The sequence below is a fragment of the Ursus maritimus genome, unplaced genomic scaffold, assembly GCF_017311325.1.
Source record: "Ursus maritimus isolate PB19 unplaced genomic scaffold, ASM1731132v1 scaffold_6, whole genome shotgun sequence".
NCBI classification, from domain to species: Eukaryota; Metazoa; Chordata; class Mammalia; order Carnivora; family Ursidae; genus Ursus; species Ursus maritimus.
The window spans coordinates 21,477,457-21,500,748 of NW_024426774.1; the positions used below are offsets into that span (position 1 = coordinate 21,477,457).

General features: G+C 42.3%; 1 protein-coding gene and 1 long non-coding RNA gene across 3 annotated transcripts in view; one reads left to right on the plus strand and one right to left on the minus strand.

Moving 5' to 3' along the window:
- RBKS (ribokinase) overlaps positions 1-23,292 on the minus strand; it is an 81,568-nt gene that overhangs the window by 47,996 nt on the left and 10,280 nt on the right. For both annotated transcript variants that reach the window (XM_008700280.2, XM_008700284.2), the window contains exons 2-5: positions 17,287-17,419; positions 6,547-6,610; positions 5,557-5,619; positions 2,735-2,899 (exon numbers count right to left, since the gene is read on the minus strand). In XM_008700280.2, coding sequence (XP_008698502.1) covers positions 2,735-2,899; positions 5,557-5,619; positions 6,547-6,610; positions 17,287-17,419 — 425 coding nt within the window. The remainder of the gene's footprint in view (positions 1-2,734; positions 2,900-5,556; positions 5,620-6,546; positions 6,611-17,286; positions 17,420-23,292) is intronic.
- LOC103671628 lies at positions 7,518-22,251 on the plus strand. Its single transcript, XR_005832783.1, has 6 exons — positions 7,518-7,890; positions 8,011-8,163; positions 8,526-8,668; positions 14,061-14,190; positions 20,323-20,474; positions 22,027-22,251. It is a non-coding gene; the product is annotated as an uncharacterized LOC103671628 (long non-coding RNA).

Below are 23,292 nucleotides of genomic sequence, written 5' to 3' on the forward strand. Positions count from 1 at the left end.
CATCAGAATGAAAACACGGTAAATTCACACACATGCACACACATGCACGCACACACACACACACACACACACACACTCATGGTATAGAATCTAAGCTGCTCTGGCTGGTTACTACCAAGTGAGGACCAGCTGAGTTCTGGTCAGCAGAGTCCGTGTGCACGTGTGTGCATGTGTGTGTGTGCTTTACAGGAGTAGGGAAGGGACGTCGCAGAAAGCACTCAAGCTGAGGCTACATGTTGAAAAATGTTACAGTTCATGTACTTTACTTTTCTCCATAAAGGCTCAGTTCCCTGGAGTCAATGGGATGTGGCAGTTTCTTTATTTAAAGTGTGTTCTAGGGGCGCCTGGGTGGCACAGCGGTTAAGCGTCTGCCTTCGGCTCAGGGCGTGATCCCGGCGTTATGGGATCGAGCCCCACATCAGGCTCCTCCGCTATGAGCCTGCTTCTTCCTCTCCCACTCCCCCTGCTTGTGTTCCCTCTCTCGCTGCCTGTCTCTATCTCTGTTGAATAAATAAATAAAATCTTTAAAAAAAAATAAAAAAATAAAGTGTGTTCTAGAACACAGCTTGGGTCTTGGCATCTGAAATCTGGGTTTCTACACTGACCTTGGTTGAGCTAATTACTTAAACTCCAAGTCTGTCTTCTCACCTTCAATTTGGGGGAATAATGCCTGCCATATCTTTGTCATAAGGTTTTCTGAGGGTCAAATATATATGAGAGTGCATGGAATTCATACTTAGACATGCTGGCTCTTAGTAAAAACGTGAATTCGGCTAGTGCTCTTTGGCTATCATCACTACCCCTGCCCATTCCTTCCCTGTACCCCCATTTTTTTAATGCAGGGCTTGAACTCACGACCCTGAGATCAAGACCTGAGCTGAGATCAAGAGTCAAATGCTTCCCTGACTGAGCCCCCCAGGCGCCCCATACCCCTGCCAACTCCTGATGTTCCAGGTCCTCCAGCTCTTCAACTGGCAGAGCTGCCCGGCAGGTGACACAGGAAGCATTTTTGGACACACCCAAGTGACAGCCCGAGGTCAGGCTGTCTGCCCATCTGGAGAACTCTAGCCTCGCCTGTGAAAGGTTAGAACCTCAACGGTGGTGGCTGTACCTTTCTCTCGTCCACAGGCTGGGTAGTGACCATGTAACTAGACTAGGACAGAGGGAACAGTGATCTCTGAGAAGCAAGGGAGAGTAGGAAAAGTAGTTAGACGAGAATATGCCTCGGCCTATATAAGGCAAGACAGGAGCATGAATGAAGTGGCGTGTTGTGTTCGCATCGCTCGATTCACATGAGCGCAGGGCAGGCAACGCTTCCCAGAAGCATTAGACTCTATCGGTGACACCCTGAGAAAATGTAACCAAAAGGGTTTTGGCTTTGAATTCTTTCTGACAGCTTCGAGTCCATTAAAAATACATTAAATGTCCGTGAGAATTTGCCACGGCACGTTGTTTTGCCAAGAGGAAAATTTGTTAAATCTGGATATACATTTAAAAATTCTCTGCAAAATCATTTCAAGTAACTTAGTTTCATTGCTGTGTAGAATGCTGTAGACTTTGGGAGAAATCACTTACACACACACACACACACACTGTTCTTTTTCTTCTTTCTTTTTAGTTTTGTGTCTTGACAAGAAAGTTTTATGTGGAAAAGTCAAAGAGATTTTCTCTCTTAAGTCATAGAACTACGGTCGCAATATCAAAAGGAAGCCATTGTTTTAGAGTGGCGATTTTCTATTTTGATTTTTTTTTTGATGCGTACTGTGATCTAGATATTACCCTAATTTAAATTTAAAGAGAGAAGTGAAAAGGAGAAGAAATTTGGGATTTATTGAGATTTATTACATCATGCTCTGCATATTTTATTTTGTTTCATTCTTAGAAGACGAATTCTGCAGGGGAGTATTTCCACACACATTTAACAAACAAGGCTCAGAAACGTCGGGTAATTCTGGAGAGACCACAAAGCTAAAAAGGAACGGAAATGGGATTCTAACTCAGAAGATGCTTTGCCCACGAGTCAATGGTGAGCAAGAAACAAACACAAAGAAACTATTTGGATTTGTAAAGAGTTTGTGATTTGCTGGGGGTGGAAGGGGGGAGTGAGTGGGAGGACAGATGAATCAACCTTAGCCACGCGCTGGTGATTGCTGATGCTGGCTGAAGGGTTTCACTATGCTATTCCGCCTGCCTTTGTATGTTGGAGAATTTCCAAAATAGAAGGTCAGACAAAACCAACTCACTGCTTAAAGGACATTGACAACATAGAAAATACTATATATAAATAATCTTTTGTGGTTTATAGAGCAGAGTTGGAGTTTTACAAAAAGGAGAAAGAGCTAATCTTCAATTCCTAGAGACATTTATCAAAATAGACCCACCTGGGCCGTCATGATACATGACGGGCTGCTTGGCCTCTGCTTCTTGGAAAAGCCATCATTCTACTGTTGGGCCACGGGCTGCTGCTGAGGTCCTAGTCGCTACTTTATTATTTCTGCTAACTAGATTGAGGATTTATATTGCGGGATACCAGTAGTGCTACTCAGATTATTTTTTTTGCCCTATTTTAAGCTTGTCTAACATTATCAAGAACTACAAGACCATGAATCTCACAGGTGGGAGAAAGCATATTTTACTTCAGGGAAAGGACTGCTTTGCTCAACTTGAAAGGCTACCTTTCACTAAAACAGTGATAAAAGCTTTTCTAGGAAGAATAACAAATATGTAAAATCACCTCCATTGCTGTGGGCCATCGTCAGGGCTTCCAAAGACGTTTCTGGAGTTATTTCTAACTGGCAGATCATGACTTTGGCTCTGCTAATGGTCCTGGCTGCTTCCCTCAGGTCTTCAGTATTCAAAAGTAAATTTGCTCCAGCCACTATAACGATGATATTCTGGCCTATAAAGAATTTCCGCATATTTATATTAAAAACCAAGCAAGGCCAAGCGATGATATTCTGCAATGTTACAAACACCCTTACAAAATCATTATGTTAAATGTGCTGTAAGTATTAATTTTGACGTTTCTAGGTGATTCAGGTGAAATTCTATATTCCCACTGTATCTTCGTTTACAATATCCCTGCTCTGTTAGATTAACATTATTTGAGTAAATTCTAAAAAAGAATTCCCCTGTCAGTATTCTCATATACAAAGAACACTAGCTGTAAGGTGTTATATAACATAGTTAAAAATGACCGGTACAAAGTATGTGGTAAAGATTCCAAATCCGAAACGACAGATGTCATAATGATGTGTATGAACAGGAGTAAACTTGCCCAACAGTAGAAACGAAGGCTCTGTAGTATGCAGTCAGTTCATGTGTGCACCTTAGGGTGTTCTGGTCATCAAAACGTATTTTATAACATCTAACAGATGGGAAACTGTGCCAGATAACCTAAGGTCAAGAGAGGGATATCTGACCTATGCAGTGCCAGACCGAACGGAAGCCAGAACCTTACATGCTCATGACTTAGACCCACTCTCTACACTCCCACCGAAGTGGGGAAGAAGTGGGGGCCGTTTTGTCTGCGAGGTGAGCTCTCAAGAGCCGTGCTGTCCCATATGAGAGTCATGAGCTCAAGCCACATGTGGCCACTGAGCACTTGAAATGTGTCTGGTCTAAATTGAGATGTGCCTCCATTGTACACCGCATAGCAGATTTTAAAGACTGAGTAAAAAAAAAAAAAAAAAAGAAGAAGCTAAAACATCTCATTAGTTTTTCAGAACATTTTGATCACGTGTCGAAAATATTTTAGATGTATCGGCTTCGGTGAGTATATTAAGATTAATTTTACCTATTTCTTTTGACTTTTTAAAATGTGGCTCATGGAAAATGTCAAATTATGTCTGTGGCTTGCATTGTATTTCTTTTGGACGGCACTGATCTAGAGGGACGAGTTGTAGCAGTCATTTCTTTTCTGTGCTCCGGGCCGCCTGTGCTGATCTTGTGTAGACATGACCTAAAATTACCTCTGAACACAGAACACATGCTAGCCTATCATCTTACCACAGATGTGTCTGTTGGCCCCAAGGAGGACTTAATAAGGTGGGGACGGTTCAGCATAAACCCAACCTTGGCACTGGAAAAATTCAAAGTACCCACACACTGAAAGACAGCATATCTCCTTCCTTTTCTCCTTCGGTGACCTCATTCTCTCTGCATCTGTGTTTCTGACTCCTGGACCTACGGTTCTGGCCTGGCCTTCGCTGAGGAGCAACAAGACCAAGACTACAGCTGTCTGGTAGACATGGCCATATGGCCAGATCATTCATGGCTCCAATTTAACTCGTCAGAGCTGACTCCTTCCTTTAGCTTGCTACTCAGATTCCTTCACTGAAGGGAGCTGATGGTCCCCTCTCTGGGTATTTGTGTTACCTCTTCTATAACAAACTATATTCTCAAGGGTGTTACCATATATGATATATAAATCAGACAAGTTCTAGCATAACAGGCACTCAATACATAATATTAAACTATATCTTTGCATGGAAAGTGTAGTTTCTTGCTACATCATAAGGAAGAAATGGAACTCAAAGATATCCACAGAACACAAAAAAGAGGTTTCACCCAGACAGGGAATGAACTGCTGTTGGCAGCAATAATTACTTAAAATGTAGCTTAAAGGAATGAACACAGACTGTCTGTTGTTAGAGTGAAAAATTGTATCTTCTTTAAGTGGAATACATTTTTTCATTGTTGTTATTGCGACTTTGGAATCACCAGAGTAGATCTAAAAATACCATATCTTCTGTGAGAAACAATTTATGAAACTATATTACAAATCAAAGACATATTATGACAAATCCTAATTTCACGAAGTGCACGCCGACTGCCCACAATGCACCAGGTTCTGTGTGAGGTGGCCCCATGGGATGCTCGGTCCTTCAGAATATGAATTCTGAATTAAAGAATTTTATGTAGGTTTTTAAAAAAATATTTAAAATAGTTGGCAGAAATTATGAAGACTTTACTTGAGGGTAAAGGGAAGTTACTGTTTTTAAAGACAAGTGTTTCAGCTGTCGCAAGGGCTCTATGACAGACAGACATAGTTGTATACATAGACTTGAGAGATTTGATTGCCGTTTAAAGAGCAGACAAAATTGAACACTAATGATAAGTTAGAAGTAATTAGTTTCTGCCATTTGCTCAGTAAATATTCTATAAATATGATTCATTAACTTCCTTGTGCACCTATCTATTTACATTTATTTACCTAGTATAACTGAAATGACAGGTGAATACTTAACTGCTTTTAGAGAACTGCTTTTGAGTTCACGTGAAGGGTAACGGGATGTTTCAGGATATAAATATTATTCTGAGGCAACTGTAACACTTCCTATGTATTGGGTGGACAGTTTTATATTTAAATGATCAAGTTGGGAAGTATAAATAAAGGGAAACATGCATAGTTCGATTGGAAAGACCACATCCGAGGCCTTGGAGGGGTGGGTATGGTAAGGGATCCGTAGGGTTACGGTCAAAATCGGTGCTTCTGCTCTAGTTCTGGACATGAACTGCTTCGTGAAATGACACTTCAGTATGCGAAACACGTACCTTCGTTATTGACAATTATAGAAGCAGTTCCTGTAGCAGCATCTTGAGTCTGATATGTAAATTCTAGAAGAAAAAAGAAATTACAATCATGTACGCGCAGCCTGGCACGGATAATCTCTTTTAGCAATTTCAGTGCACCACTCAGCTTTGGAAAACCTTTTAACCTTTAACCATCTGGAATGATAAAAGAAATAAGCAATTAGCGCTAATTTATACCCATCACCTATACAACGAGGAAGACAGAAGCCTTTACGCTTAGTTGTATCTTTGCTCTACGTTAACAACCCAGCAAACCACCCCCCTGCCCCCCGATCTGCCCCCATTATTCATAGCGTGTACATCTGCATTTTTCTAGACCATCACATTTCTTTTCTTCAGTGAAAGAAATGACAGATTGGAGAGAGTAAAGGTCAAACCTATACAATGAACTTGGTTGCGTTTCTTCATAAGCTTTGCATCTCATCAAGCATCATGGGTTGGAGCGTAAATGGAAATGTTGATCAGGCGGCCTTTGGCAGCAGCTAAAAGCCTTGAAATGGAGCCAGAGACCTGCATTCCACTCCTGGCTCTGGCTCCAACTAGCTGTGTGCTCTTGGACACATTGAGAACCAATCTGGCCTTCGGTTTCTCTTTTGTGCAACGATGGCATCAGCTTCAGTGGTTTCGAAGATCATTTCCAGCCATGACATTCAATGACTTTTCTTAAAATATCTTTTGTGAACGCAGCACCTGTTTCCTCTTGTCACCTGCTTTTGAAACATTCCTACGAGATGAAGGTTTGTAACCTCTTATCATTTTATTCCCATCTGGAGGAATGTACATGAAAGAATTAACCAAACGACATTTAAGTAAGACGAGATGAGGCTTTGCATAAAAATTCTCTGGCCACCAGAGGAGGATCTAAGAATTCTATTCTATACTCAACTGTTCTTGTAATCAGATCCCAGAGGAAAGTCATAAAAACTAACTTTAAAAAAGATGCAATTTTACCTGTAGAAATATCATTCTGTTTTAAGTTTTCTATATAATCATTGCCAAAAGAATCTTTGCCAACCTGTACCAAAAAAAAAAAAAAGAATGTTAGATCTTTTACATTTAGTAAAATGCTACAATGTAGTTTTTAGAATACTTAGCATTTTAAAAGGGCATATCTGCACAGAACTTTATAAACATTAGCTAATTAATCTTCTTAATGTAAGATGCTAGACTTGATTTCAGCCCAAAGAATTGTTCCGCTTACATCCTATCTAAAACGTAAAGCATTTAATGACCGTCATGAGTTCTAGAACTTTGCTCTCATTTTGATCTGTTCGTGTGGAAACTCCCACTGAGACAGAGCTGTCTACCATCAACAGTCCTCAATATTTATGAAGAATCTCAGTTGTTTGTACTTCACTGTATAAGTGGGCATCTTTGTAATGACTTGCCTGGTGGTTTAGAATCTTCTTCTCCGACACAGGATGGGAGGAGAGAAGAGGGCATTTAAAAAGCCCTTGCTAACTTGGGTAACTCGGTATCGTGGAAGTCTGTTGCTTTTGGATCCTAGCAAGCATTCTGGTAATGATATTTCAGTTTTTCCCTTGGATACCCATTCCTCTTCCATTCATAGGCAACATGGTTAAGGTGGCACATTTGTTACAATCATTGATCCTATGTTGACACATTGGTACCCCCCAAACTCCATAGTTTACATTAGGGTTCACTCTGGGGTTGTACATTCTATGTGTTTTGACACATGTATAGACACGTATCCTCCATTACGGTATTATCCAGAATGGATTCCCTGCCGTAAAAACGTCTGTGCTCTGCCTGTTCAACGCTCTTTCTGTCCAAGCCCCTGGCAGCCACTGATCTTTCTACTGTCACCATAGTTTTGTCTTTTTCAGAATGCCATATCGTTGGAATCATACATTATGTAACCTTTTCAGACTGGCTTCTTTCACTTAGAAAATACATCTAAGTTTCCTCCGTGTCTTTTTGTAGCTTAATCACTCATTTCTTTTTAGTGTTGAAAAATGTTCCGTGGTATGGACGTACCAGGTTAATCCATTCGCCCGCTGAAGGACATCTTGAGTTGCTTCTAAATTTTGGTAAAGATAAATTAATGTGCAGGTTTTTGTGTGGATGCGCTATTTTGTTTTAATTTCAGTGTCGTTAACGTACAGTGTTATATTGGTTTCCTCCAATTTTATTTTAAATTTTAACCTGCGGTCACCATTTAAGTATTAGGGGACTTCACAAAAACAAATTTCCAGGAGGTCCTGAAAATCCAGAGGTTCTGGTGACACTGGGCCCACATTCCTGCAAGGCCACCTAGTTGGAACTGCCCCAAAGGTGAGTGCGTGCTCTCCAGACCACAGCCCCCACCTGGCCTACTGCAATTCATGTTACCTGCTTGGCACCTGTAGGCTTTTAGGCTGGCTGCACCTGAACTCCTATTTCTCTGTCCTGCAGGTTAGTACTACTTCAGCGGATCGTGTATCTATCCAGGTCTCGGCCACTCCTGGTGTGATCTGCTTCTCCAGGGAAAATCGCTCCCCTCTGGATAGATCAATAGAAAGAAACCTAGAGATTTACTTGAGTCAAGAGTGAAGAGAAGACTTCCTGGTGAGATTTTGGATTGTCTAGATCGGGGGGTGGAAAATTTTTTTCTATAAAGGGCCAGAGAGGTAATAGTTTAGACACTGTGGGCCAAATGGTCTCTTTTGCAACTATTCAACTCTGCTGTTACAGTGTGAAGGCAGCCAAAGAAAATCTGTAGACAAATGGATGTGGCTGTGTTCCAATAAAACTTTATAAAAATACATGGTAGGCAAGGTTTGCCCCACGGGTGGTAGTGTGCTGACCCCTGATTTAAATGCCACCTCTGAGAACTTCTTCCTCAAATGACATTTTTCCCTGTGCTCCTTTTCTGGCAGAAATGCCAATTAGGCAATAATCTCAAACAATATGTCACAATTTCTTATTAGCAGAATTTCTATCTCTACGATGAAGAGCAGCCACTAGAAAGCACTGCTGTGGTGAAGAGCTCCCCGGTGGAAGGAGGTCATCTATCAAAGGTTTTTTTCACGGAAGGCTGGCCATTTATCTACCAATGCATCCCATTTCTTAGGTCGGTGATTCATACCAGAAACAAATTGTTTTTCTCATCTTTTTTTTTTTTTTTTAAACATTATTTCGCTCTCTCCCATGGGCAATCAAGATGCTGTAGAGTTGGGAAAGCATCATTATAAGAATATTGTAGGGATTAGAGGAAGGCCATTCCTAGGCATGTGGGGCCTGGTACAGATTGTAGAACAAAGAAACTTCTCTCCCCTTTCCTATCAGTTTAATAGAGGCAAAATCTGTTCCCCCCCCCGGGGGGGGGGCAAACCTGTTTAAGGCGAATTTCAAAGGCATGTTTGATCAATGGTGTGATGATATGAACATTAAGAAGTGCAGGGATTAGGAAGAATCGTTGGAAGGGAAGAGAAAACCAAAAAGCATGTGGCTTTGCCCTCCAGAAACGGCTGGAGGGAAAATCAGACCTACAGAGACACCTGTCACACCGAGTGGAATATCGCGCATATCCGAGGCATAATTAGGAAGGGACTGCATGCTCATGATAACTGCGGTATTTTATTTTAATTTTTTTTTAAGTAGGCTCTATGCCTAGCATGGAGCCCAACATGAGGCTTGAACTCATGACCCCTGAGCTGAGATCAAGAATCAGACACTTAACCTGAGCCCCCAGGCGCCCCATGCTGCAGGGGTATTTTAGAGAGAGCAGTAGCTGCCTGTCTTCTTCCTGCTCCAGGAATCACCCGATGGGGCTACATCCCTTGGGGATGGTGATGGTTCCAGATTTATTCCAATAGTGGTTTCCTGGCAAACCTGTCAGCTGGCGTTCTAACCTCTATGTGAGACGTGGAACAAAAATACTTCTAAGTCAACCTTAGCTCCATTAACTTTGCCTCGGGGTCGTGGTGACACATTACAAAGTAAAAGAACTGAAGAGAACGAATGGGAAGGCGATATTCACATTTGTGTTATGGAAGTCAGAAGCCCCTTCGCACCACCCCTGTGGTTTGGGGCAAGCTGCTGTAACTGCCTCTCGGCCTCAGTCTCCTCATCTGGAAAGTCACAGCAAGTTTGCTGCGAGGATGAAATAACACGCGTGAAGTGCGTTGACAACTGTGAAGGATTCAGTAACGGCTTGGTGCTATCGCCGTCATCGTCCCCGTCCTCATCATCACCGGCGCAGTACTGCTGCCCCGATGGGCGCTTCCCTTGGGGAGAGGGGCACAGCTCCTCCTGCTTGGATTCAATCTTACAAATTACGTTCCTGCCCGTCTGGTTCTCCCTGATGCTTCCAGTTCTTCCTGTAGCTCTCTATTTTCAAACAGAGGAGCACCTGGTCATGGAAGCAAGCCAGTGGGTGCACTGAATTATTTTAAAAATAAGACTGTTACTATTATTGTAATAAAAGCATAACATCTGCATTAATGGTGAAACTAATGCTGTTTAATGTAACCATGTATCCTGTTACTTCCGTAAGAATAACCGAGCCAACGGCGAGCACGTCTGTGTCTCAGACATACGTATTTATTATATCGAAATGTGGGCAAAAAGCAGCAAAGATCTGAGGCCTCTTTTTTCTTTCTGCATTACAGAGGAGTACAGATGCTTTGGGCAATGTCATACTAAAAGAACGCTATTTTCCCTGTTTCGCCACCCTCAAACCTCTTACACAATCATTTATTCTTCTGGGTTGACTTTAAAAAAGGTCGAGAGAAGCGAACACCTTCCAGTGCCCTTTGCCTACTTCTGACTCAAACGTAAGCCTCTTCTCCAGGAACTGGAAATTCATAACCAGAAATCAGAGCAGAACCCAGGCAAAGAAAGGTGTCATGTGTTGCCTGCCATTGCGAGCTGAAAGTATCTTGAAAATCACAGTGAATGATCCAAATGGAATGATTTGTAATGACTGCGAATGAAAATCACAGTGAAGAATTGTTTTTTTTTTAAAGATTTTATTTATTTATTTGACAGAGAGAGAGACGGCCAGTGAGAGAGGGAACACAAGCAGGGGGAGTAGGAGAGGAAGAAGCAGGCTCCCAGTGGAGCAGGGAGCCCGATGCGGGGCTCGATCCCAGGACCCTAGGATCATGACCTGAGCTGAAGGCAGACGCTTAAGGACTGAGCCACCCAGGCACCCCCACAGTGAAGAATTCTTGAACACTACGTCTGAAACTAATGATGTTGGCTAATTGAATTTAAACAAAAAAAGAAAAAAAATCACAGTGAATGATTTCAAACGGTCCTTGAAATAAAAAGGACTTGACATAATAATATCATAGGGGAACCTTCAAAGGTATTTTTGGAGGTTTCTCTGTTTTCCCGGTTACATTTTGCCTATCAAATTGATAAGAGAATTTCAAGTTTAAGGTATCTTGACCACAAAGCAAAATAGTGTGAATGGGAGTCTGCAAACTTGGAATCGAATTTCAGTTCTGCCATTATCAAGCTACTTAAAATTCTTTACCTTTTGCTGAAAACTGTTCCACCTGAGTCAGGTAGGGTGGGACTGGGGTGAGTTCTCTCCGGCAGGTAGGAAACCAGTAGTTCTCAGCCTTCGCTGAGCACTGGTAGCTCCCGAGGAGCTTACAGACATCCTGGTGCCCAGGTTACACCACAGATCAACGAAATCGGCCCCTGGGCAGGTGGGACCGTGGCCTACGCCCCAGGTGGTTACCATGTGTGCCCCCAGCTGAGGCCCACTGGACTGCAGGATGAATGTGGGGAGAGTATGCGTGGAGCTTTGTGTGGAAGCAACGAGGAGGGAGAACAGTTCTGCCTGGTGCCACGTTGGGAAGTCAGCTAAGTGGGACCATGGGGTGTGGCCTGCGGAGTCTGCCTGGGGCGGGGGGCCCATCAGGGTCCAACAAGGGGATCAAGGTATTGTAAAGCTACAAGCATCGCCACGACTGTGTTTGAGGACTCTGGTCTCATTTCGATGTCACGAGGCTTGCCTCCCCTTGCTCTGTGGGCTTCTCTAACACTCGTATTTGGCAAAAATCGTTGGATTTCTCTGTTCTACAGAGTGGTCAGCAGAAAGGGACTATTAACGTGATGTTATCATTTGACTGGGTTAAAAACACAACGTGAGTGCAATATATTTGTGTCTATTTTCTTGCCTTCTGAGAACTTAGAAGTCCTTTCCTCTCTCCACCTAATCACACCCCACCTGTTTTTCAAGTGCAGCTTGAGGCCTACCTCCCCTATCCTAGCCCTTCTTAATGCTCATTCCCTCAACTCCTAGAGCAGTCCTAAAAGATGCCATTAAATAAAGAATACCACCTTCTGTTGTTTGCCTACACAATCTTCCTAAAAGTCTAGCCTTCCTAAAAGCTTATCGGAGACTCTAGCTTAGCATGTATTTATCCCTCCTTAAGCCCTGTGCATGAAATGTGTTCTTTAAGTCTTTGGTCTTAGTTGCCTGTCTGTTCATTTTCCTTGGCCTATCTTATCATTCTTAAAGGGACATCGCGACTACAGGCATGCAGACTGTCCTAACTGTGGCTGCCAAAAGGTCCTATACAAGGTTTTGCTCCTGATAGCCCCACGGAAGGCACTCCTATACTCTTTCAGTAGCATCAGTGACATACTTTTGGGCTGAAGGATTCTGGGAAAAGCACATTGTCTGAGGTAGCCTGTGTAAGCCTGTTCCGGGTGAAGGAAGCCAGGTCATCAGCAATTGTGGACAACTACTTGCACTTAAGCCAACACAACTCCTAGAACCCCAGATGTTCTTCAGGAAATCCCAGGCTCAGCTCTTCCCTGAAGCTTGTAGAGTCATGCAGTTGAATAGAACTTTCTGTAGTGATGAAATGCTCTCTGTGCTACCCCAGACAGGCACTTGAAATGTAGCCAGTATGATAGAGCAACTTAATTTAAAACTTTATTTTAATTACATTTAAAGCCAGCCACACATGGCTAGTGGCTGCCATCTTGGATAATGCAGCTATGGAAAGATGTAAATTAGAATCATGCAAAACAGCAGGGCTGGGTGTATCAGGAGCAAAAGCATTTCCTCTGGCTAAGGGTCCTGAGGTATTTCCCTCACTTTTACCATTGAGAAGGCTCTCTGCGTTGAGGGAGAGCCAGTCAGTGGCTTCCACAGTCCAGAACTGTGATCTAGTGCCGAGGAAGGGACTTCAGTTAGCACTACCATATAATGTCCATGTTTCAAAATGGTTGAGGAATGGGCTGCTTGGCATCCTTGAATGGTAGAAAGCATCTAGTAATTCCATCTATCAACATATAGTTGAAGTTAAAACCTAGAGGACCAAGATATCATACTCAAGGCTCATGAAGTTGAATACTTCTGCTAAAAAAGTTATCACTTATATTAAAAACAGGTTACCAGTTCTCAAAGTTAGAATGCACAGAAATATAACACTAAAACCAAGTTGAATGCAATTTAATCTTTGTGACTCGAGACATTCTGTGACTGCCCAGTGCCTGAGGGTCATGACGAACAGCAGGTTTGGAGCCTAACATGCATCTGTTGTCCTATAACAAAACCCAGCCGTTGCTTTTCTGAATTAAGTCCCTCATATTAACCTTTTAACTTGTCACTTGTGGCTTTGTCATAAAAGAGGACAGAAGAACACATAAAATTCCAGTTGTTCCAGCTAGCTGGTTGTTTAAATCCTATCTAAATGGGGATAATGGCCTCTAACATACAAAATTAATGTTACAGTCACCATTTTTGAGTCCCGCTTATCTGAGAGTGGAGGTGGATAGAGGGTAAGAGGTGGTTGGTGATAATCCAATTTTCTTCCATTCTTCTGGTATGAGATGCATATTTTTTGCTTAGAGTCCTAGGGTACCCTGTATTTGGATATGTGGCCAGGCATTCCAATCAATATAGACATTAGTTTTAGCCAGTCATCCTTCATCAGAGTTCAGGAAAGGACAAATTTCACTTCATTATATATAACCTGGAAAGCGCTGGTGACTACTTTTTGATCTTTGAAAACTAAATCTTAATGCACGATCAGTTGACTGTCCCACAGTAAAGAAAACAGACAATCTAACCTTTTTCGGTTACAATGATGAGTACTCTAATATGCTGCTTTTCAAGCCATCTGTAGTGAAGGCTGTTTTTTTTTTTTTTTTTCATTTTCAATCCACTGTGGACTAATAATTCTGTAAAATATAACAATGAAATAAAACCAGAAAAGAGTCCTACAAAATACCAGGCTTAATTTATTATTACTGTTATATTCATCAGCTATAAGATTATTCTGCCAAATGCTATAACTGTTGCTAATTGCTTCCTCCTAATTTCTGTACTGTCTAGTTAGACAGTTTGCAGCCTGGCCTGGGGATCAGACTTTGAGTAGCATGGCTCTAACATATTGCCTCTGTCACAGAGCTTAATATCTGCCCATTCCACAAAGAAAACACACAGCTGCTTGTATGACACAGGTGGGTTTCTTTTTTTTTTCTTTTTAAAGGAAGCTCTGTGCCCAGTGTGGGGCTTGAACTCAGGACCCTAAGATCAGGAGTCACGTGCTCTACCGACTGAGCCAGCCAGGCACCCCTAGAGAGTTTCGAGAGTGTTATGTTCGAGGAAAGGAGGACCAGGTAATTTCTTGAAGGTCTTCTCACTTGGCTGATTTCAGAGCTGGGTCCTTTGGGTCCATGCCTGCTCAGGGTTTCTTCCCACCGCAAAAGAAGCAGGGTCTTTGGGTTCAGACTGGGCCAGTGCATCTTGAACTCTTCTTTATTCTCCGCTGGCCCTCCTGAGCAGCCAGTTTTGGATATCAAGAAATAACATTTAGCTTCAATAGAATGACGGAGGAGGAGGCACTTAAGAAAATCAGGTGAAGTCCTATGAAAGGTATTCTCACAGACTCTTTGCCCTGCCAAGAAGACTTTCATTTTCTATGGTATCTGCCTGGATTTGTAATCTGAAAATATCACTTCCAATTCCCCTTGGACTGTGGCCTCTGGCCCACCACTCAGGTGAGTACTGACCATACAACTCTTTAACGATCTGCAGCGTTTCATGATTACATGTTTCACTGGATGCATATTGATGGGCTCTTGCTTAATAGTCCTTGTGACAATATCTTGGCAAATAATTCCCCTGAGCTCAGTACGAGCTGTTTTGCGTGTACCATCAAACAGTCTTACTTCACCAGAGCTTGGATTTTAGTTGGTTGCAGGGCGGTTGTAGGTAAGTTAATGTTGCTAAGAAAACCGAAGGATATTTTCTACCTGTTTTTCTTTTGCTCCATCTGTTCATTTTTACCTTGAGTCATTTCGTGATTTTGGTTTCTACTTGGAATTTGTCATCTTAAAAAAACTGCTACACAGCAGGTTGGCTACTTTGCTTAATAAGAATATACTTCACCATGGAAAAATACCACGATGAATGGGTAACAATAGCTTCTATTAGAAAAAGGATATTTTCTTTTGAAGAAGTCTAAGAATATGATGCAGTCTGTTTAAGCTTAGCGAAACCGGTGTCTAAAGATTCCAGGCTGTGTAAGCAAAGTCACCCCGTGTGGGTTTTGGCTGCAGCCATGCTTTCTTCTCCGGTCTGTAGCGACACCCAGGCTAAAGCCGACCGCGGGGCTGAGCGGCCGACGGCTGCACCGGGACACCGCGGTGAGGAGCAGGTTGTCCAGCTGCTCGGGCGCTACCGTGAGCTGTCACACGCAGACCAGGATAAAACAGCAGCACCGGGGCTTTATCAGACTCCTGACTGGAACATTTCCCCGTATACAGCCCTCTGCTGTCTATTCCTCTCACATCCACTCCTCATGGTTGTATGATTCACTTCCCAAGTTCAGTTCCACAACTCAAATATTTTCTATTTTGCGTTTCTCTTTGCCTCAAATTCAACAGACCTAAAATAACACCAATCTCAATCTTCGAGTTGGATGAGATCCCAGGGGACATCCAATTTTGACTTTCATGGCTACATGAATAGCATTTATGAAGCTTCCAAGAGGGGTTCTCTAATCTCTCCTTTTACGGCTCCAGCTCGAGGGAACTCCTCTCTTCCCAGAGCAGCCATTTTTGGTACTTTGCTTCCAATACCAATTCTCTGTCCACGTTTTCCCAGCCAGGAAATATCCTCCTTTTTCCAGCTCCCAAGACATGTTAAGTCAGCACCATCTGATGACTCCCCAGCCCCTTCATTTCTAATCAAGCATAGGATCGATCAGGCCTACGGCTCCTTCTCCAAGCCCCACAATTCCTAGCACGTATTAGGTCATCAGTAATTAATGGCTGATTAACTGACACTTAAAATCAAGAGTCAACCTTTGGAAGATGTGTGTTTCTTACTTTGAATCTTGTGCTTCATGTGAATGTTTTTTGACCAAACAGCTAGATGAGAATTTCATCAGGTTTCTCATAAATTAGAAAGAAAACTACAGTTCATTAGCAGATGAAATGATAATTGTATGATTTGTACATCATTGAAAGACTCCTGTGGAGAGAAGAGTGCTGTATGCGACAGGAAATGACACTGCAGAGAAATTTTGGTAAAACTGACACAGCTCACAGGAGCGAGCTCATTCTTTTAAATTTCTCCGTTTTTTCTTATCCTTTCCTGTGTAGACCGAGTCTAACTTTCCTAAAATAAACTATCTTTCGTGTTATCCCAGTAATGCTAGCTAGCATCTTAAAATTCCATTAAACACACAAACGTTGAACCTTTGGTAGCCAATTTTATTTTCAAAGGATTTCAGTCGGATGGCTAGAAACAGGGACTACTGTATTTTACATGTCATCTCCTTATATACCTGAAAACAGAACTATGCCTAAGGATTAGTTATGGGTAGTTCATAAAAGCCCAGATTCCTTTCTGATCCGAGAGCTAGCATTAGAAGAAATAACTTAGAGATAAGTGAATCACCAGTTATTAGACCAAGTTTCCAAAAGCTGTGTTGTAGCAAAAACTGCTAAAAACAGGATGACTTCTGCTGCTTAGAGGCTGGACCAGAGAAAGCCAGTGGAGTAGGCCAGTTCGTCTCACTTCTCAGCCTTCACTTAGCAGCTCAGGAAGTTAAAGGAATGCAGCATTAAGCTACTTCCCAGAGCACTCGGTGAGGCAGAAACGAATATGAAGGATAAGGAAAAGGACTCGCTCCTCTTTCAGTCTTTAACAACAATACAAAACAGGTACTCAAGCAAGTGTGTGCACAAGCATGGTCACAGCAGCACCGTTCACAACAGCCGAAAGGTGGAAACAGCTCAAGTGTCCATCAACAGACAAGTGGATAGACAAATTATGGTCTATACAACGGGATATTGTTCAGCCACAAAAGGAATAAAACAGATACATGCTATAAGGTAGATGAACCTTGAGAGTATTATGCTAAGTGAAAGAAGCCAGACACAAAATGTCACATATCCTATGATTCCATTTAGAGGAAATCTCCAGAATAGATCAATCCACAGAGACGGAATGCAGATTGGTGGATGCCAGGGGCAGGTGGTGGGGGCGGGAGATGGGGGGGGGGAAATGCTTCATGGTAAGGAGTTTTACTTTGGAATGACAGAAATGTTCTGGAACCAAGAGAATGGTGGTTGTCCAACATTGTGACTGTACTAAATGGCACAGAATTGTTCCCTTTAAAATAGTTAAAAAATAAAAACAATCAACTCAAGTCTTAAAACCAGACCCTTGCCTCTAGAATCCTGTCTACTGTACTTTACACTCACCTTGCATACCATGGATGTCTTTGCTCCAAGCCTGGCAGCTTGGACACACTGGTTGGCACCTTTCCCTCCAAAGCCAATAAAAAACTTATGTCCATGGATGGTTTCTCCGGTTTTTGGCAAACGAGAAGTAAGACTGCCATAATTTAAAAAGAGAAGGGAAGAAAAGGCACATTGGTAACTGCAATCAATTGAAGTTCTTCAGAAGAGAGAGAGACAGGGTTCTTGGATAGAGTCTAGTCTGAGCAATCAGAATGCAAGCAGAAGCAGAGAAGATCACCTATTCCTTTAAGATAATGTTCAGTGGTTGGCCTCACTATCCAGAATGCACCTGCTGACAGGAAGCCTTCCCGTCCCCACTCCCTCCCACAGTCCCACAGCCACGCTACTGGAGATCCACTTCAGGTGACAGTTTCTAGAGTCTACTGTGTCGCAGTGCCCACGAGTGCCTCTGTTTCCCATCACGGGGAGCTCTTGGAGGGAAGTCACTTCTGACTCCCAGTGCCCAGCACAGACCTTTATTCACAGTGGGACTTGATGAATGGGACCAAGTTAATCAATGTGTGTTTCTGTACAGGTTAATCCGGTCACTTTAATAAGAAGTAGGAAGTGTACCAGGATTCTGGTAACCACGCTCAGGACCTAAGAAGAGGGAAGCTGCAATTCTAGGCACTAAGGAATCCCATTTGTTTCCTGGCAGGTGGGGTGTTTTGATGGCAGGATCAGGTGTTAGTCCCAGACCATCCTGTACACCACCCATTACAGGTACTGACTCAAAAAGAGCATCTATTAAAAAAAAAAAGTCTAGAGAGCTAAGTTTAGTTTAAAATTTTTACTATAGAAAATTTCAAACCTATAAAATTGGAGAAAACAATATATTCACTTCTCTACCCCTGTGCACTCATCACCCAGATTCAACTATTGTTGACTCCTAGCCAACCCTGTTTCAGTCTTTACCTTCGTGGACTTCTCCAAGAGCTAAGGATTTTTACTCACCTGTTAACTGCTTGGCGAGGGTAGTAGTAAACGAGACAAAAAGTCAGAGTAAAAGGTTTTCTCCATGGTATGATTTTCGTAACATTAAAGTGGAAGATGTGAAGAAACAACATCTTTAAAGGACAGAAGATGTGAAGACAGAGAGAGTCCTGGGTGTAAGGGTGAGTGAGGAAGATGGCCCTGAGTAGCATGAGGACTGGATGGCCACAAAGAAGGGGGTGAGGGGGGCCAGATGGAGCGATGGCAGGTGTGACCAAAAATCTTAATTAGCTTTAGATGGGCAAGAAAGGCCAAGGGGGAAGTTCACGACAGTAAGTCCACTGAGAACCTACTCTGTTTTGGCAGATCTGAAATTATAATCATTTCCCACCTAGGCTGTAACGTATCTGAAACCAGTACCTTATGCCTAATATCAGAGTATCAGGACAATGCCAATGCCTACAGGTCACTAACCACCTGTTTGCAATGGAATAACCTATGACTGATGCCAAGAACACACGATGGTGTCGATCGTGACCAAGTTCAACCCGTGTACCTCCTTTATGTAGTTCGAAGTGTCTCAGTAAATTGGGCTCAACTACTCCATTCCCTAGCACCGCAGTGTCAAATATGGTTATTTGAGATTCAAAAGAGACTCATCAATAATTTGAAAACATTCTATTCCACTCCTCCCCTTTTCATGCTATTTTTACCTCCTATTCTAAATGCATTTATAGTACTGATGAAAAAAATATCCATCTACAAGGTTCACTTCTGAAAAAGGTACTCAATCAAGAGAAAAATGGTTTTAATGTAATGTTATTATCCTGTCATTTAATTTAGCAATGACAAGTGATGATGAGATTTTGATTTGCATCAGAAATCTTAAACATTTTAGGATTCTGTTATGAACAGGCAATGATGAGTAATCTGTGCGACTGGGTAACTATGTGAATTCTTGGCTTATTGACGCTGCTACAGACAACATCTATAACAACCTTCAAAAGAAAAAATATCCACTGTGGCTCAAAACAGGCCAAATAACTTAATTAGTAAGACTGTCGGTATAGAAACTTATGACTTCACTATATTTATGCTTAGATCTGGGTCACAGTACTCTGGTTTGAATCCAGTATATCTTTATTATTGGCCATGGGAAATCATGAAAACTATATCAGCAGATGATTATTGGGATGTGTATATATAGGACGGAGGAGTGAAATCGGGGGTACAGTGTTATGTGTTTGTTGTGGGAGCAGATGGCTGGGATTTAAACTCCTTTCTAAACAACTTATATTAACACAAGCACCGTACTCATTTAGCCATCACTGAAACAGACATCTCCCTCCTTTGGAATTCCACTCTTTTCTTTCTGTATCTCTGCCCTACTCTTTCTTTCTTCCTTCAATTGTAGACTCTCCCTGTATGGGGACAAGGACCAAGTCTGTCATGTTCTCCATTTTATCCAGAGTGCTTGACACTTAGCATGGGCTTAACATATTTTTTTGACTGAGTGAATTTTTTAAAGAGACTTCCCTTGTCTCCCTGAAGGGTAGCAGAATATGACTGGAGGAGCTCAGGACACGCTGGCCAAATATGCCTTTGGTATACTGCTTATATTGAACTGTAGGCACGTGAAAAGTAGCAAATGGAGGGAGAAGCTTTCTCTGAACTGCCCCTTTCCTGCCTAAAGACCAGTCCCCCCAAAGGACTCAACAGCCATGAATCCCCTCCCTGGGAGTTTCATCAACCGGCAAGGACGGACTCCTGTCACAGACTAGAAGTCAACACCACACCCGGACAAACGTTGTCACAAACATCGTCATACCTCCTCTTCATTCTACCGAGGGCCAGTTCATCTTTCCTAAGTCATTTACTCTCCCCTAAGAGGCCTCCCCCTTCTCCCTTCCCTGGTAGGATCCCTGAATTCTTAATCACCTTGGGGAGTTACTCCTTTTCCCCTGGGCATCTCCCATGTGTACCAGGGTCTCAGCCAAGCACTGAGAAGGGAAGAGGGAAGATTATCCCCCCCACACCTTTCTTCTCTGTGTCTCCCCTGTGTAGCTTCCACTCCTACTTCTGAACTGCAGGTTTGGAGGTGTTGATGAATGGGAAGGAGGAGACTGGCGGGGATGTTCAATTATCTGGCAATGACAGTTCCACGGTTTACCAGACCTTGCCCACTGCGTTCCTGGTGTTAGCAGCACTCCTCTCGTGTAAGTAGAACTGTAACTAGAAATCAGACTATCACTCTTCATTCACGTATTAATTCAACAAATGTTAAATCGGTGTTTTCTAGTATACCTCTCTGGGACAAAAGCTACTTGCTGACAACATAATAAATCCTAACCCTGATGCAAGCAACATATGAGTGGAAAAAAAAAAAAGAAAACATGTCAGAGCATGAGATTATTATGATCTGATTCATGTTTTTTTTCTCTTTTAAAGATCAAATTGGCTTTATTAAGCGATTCGTGAATTAGGCAGCATCTAACAAGTAGAGGGGAGCGCCCCAACTCATGTTTTTTAAAAATAAAAAGATACGTATATGTCCTCATAATATGTAAATGCACAGAAAATGAAACGTTAATGACAGGTATCCATGAAAAGGGTGGAGAGAGGGAGCAGAAGTTCATGTTTTACTTTATACACAGAGGTATATGCAACAAGAATATATTTGTGCATTATGGGAAGCCACTTGTTACTCCTTCAGGCTCATCTGGCTTCTCAGCATCTTTTTCCAGCTACCTGGGCTGGTAGCTGGCTCCTTGTAGGCTCAACCTAACACAGCCTTGCCCAGTGCCACTCGTTTTCCATTCCAGGGTTTCTGTTCCTTTGTCATGGTTCCCCGGCTGTCCACAGCATCGAGGAACCAGTTAGTTACACACGTCAAGTGTACTTGTAAAGGCTTTTCTTGCTCCCTGGATTATAGTCCCGCACAGATTATATGCTCTTAAACCTTTGTCCTGGACCTTTCTATTGAACCGAGACTAAGAGAGTTTACTGCTTATTGATTTTTCTTTTTTTAAAAGTAAATGAATTGGAGTGGAAAGCAGAGTTGAGAGCAACTAGAAAGTTAGTTACAGACAGGCAGAAGCATTTGGGAATTATAAATCCTAAATTACCTTGACCTAGGCTTTCCTATCTCTTTCCTTCTTAAAATCTTGAAATTAAGGTCTGGCTCAAGAAAGGACCTGCACAAAGCACCATCCCTTGGATGAAAGCATTGCTCTGATTTGCCCCAATTCGAACATGACATTATGCAGGGCGCCAAGGACAAAGTGCTCCAAGGAAAATAAAAAGGGAGCAGTATACTGGTAGTAATACACTGTTGCTACCATTTAAAAATTAAACAGAGAGTGAAGTTTCTGAATGAGGGAGAAAACCCAGACAGAGAAAACCAATCATAAGAAATATAACTGAATTTAAAACAACTTCGTAGCTTTAAAAATGTCACATTTTAAATTTGCGCAGGAGGAAACACTGCTACATGTTCATAAATGGCCCCGCAGTCTTCTGTGCCCTGAGAGGTCACGTGGCTAGAGCCTCGTTGCGCAAGGCAGCAGGCCTGAGCCACTTACTGATTGTATTCCCTTTGACAGCTTTCCCCTCTTTGAACCAGCTTCTTCTCTTGCAAAACAGGTTTAATAATACTTGTCAACTCCTTAAATGCCTGGGTTTTGTGCTCTGACTTATTTCACTGACAGGTGTTATCAGAACAACTAATCAATTGCTTTTAGCTTCTTGACAATGATGTGCTTGTTACAGACTCTCAGAGATGATTCATACCAAAGGAAGGAATGACCTGGTGAAAGAGGGATGAGAAGTCTTTCGACCAAAGAGGTCACACGATCCCGGCTCCAGCCCAAAGTCGAGGAATATGTTGCTTTTTGGCTTTTTGCATCCCACCCTTTCTTCTTCTGGCTGCAAGCCTGTATGCCTCTGTAATAGGGGATTGTACTATTATTGCCCAATTAAAATTCATCACACTCATTTACTATTCCTGCTGCCTGTACTCTTCAACCGTATCTGTTCTCAGCATTTGTGTATGTCCCATTTACGGGAACGAGTATCATTTCCAAACCAACCTAGTCATCTCTCTTTCTAGCTCTGTAAAAAAAGCAAAAAAACCGAAAAACAAAAAAACAAAAAACAACAAAACTTAGCTTCGAATCTTCATTCTGTGGTTCCTAACCCTAAACCTGCAGACATAGGATTTAAGGGAATGAAAGCTGAATTATACTTTAAACCGTTTTTTTTTTAAACTGATTTTGATTATTAACTCCTATTTTTTCCTAGCTAATCAGTCTGGGGCTAAAAAGTAGTTTTGCCTGAAGAGGTAGCTATTCTTGAATTTGTAGAATAGATATGAAGAATATTGGTCACAAGTGGCCAGCCTTTCAGAGTGTCCTATCCTTGAATCTTATTTATTTAAATTTTGCTTGTGTGAAAAAGTGTGCTAGGCACGGGAAGCAATAAAGAGGAGTATGTTATGGTCTAACGTGGCTGCCTTCCTTCCCATCTCTGCTCAGATGTTCCCTCCTAGGAGAGGCCTTCCCAGACCACCTTACAGATGTCCCTATTCCTAATTTTTGTTAAGTGTTCATTCATTCTGACTAGGAATACTATGTTTCTGGATCAGAGACAGCTTTTTAATTACTCATAATTGTGTTAGTTCTCTGTGTCCCACTCTCCCCCAGGGTGACATGAGAGGAACTTCCAAATAATGAATTCTTGGGAGTTTATATAGTCGCTGACACAGCTGTTGCTTCTCCTCCCCTCCTGGGTGGGGAAGAAGGAGAGGGAGAAAAGACAGCCCGGTGACCTTTGCTTTGTAATATAAACGAATCCTCTCAAGGGAGCGAAGGAGTGGGGGGTCTCTAAGTTTACAACCCCTAGAATGTAAATAAATGTCTCCAAGGAAGAAGTCCCTAAATCTCTCCAGAAGTCTCTGACTTGCAAGGTTTGTTTGCCATTCAAATATTCTTTAATCCTGGTGCTGGTGATCTTTGCTCAGAAAGTCCTGATCATGCA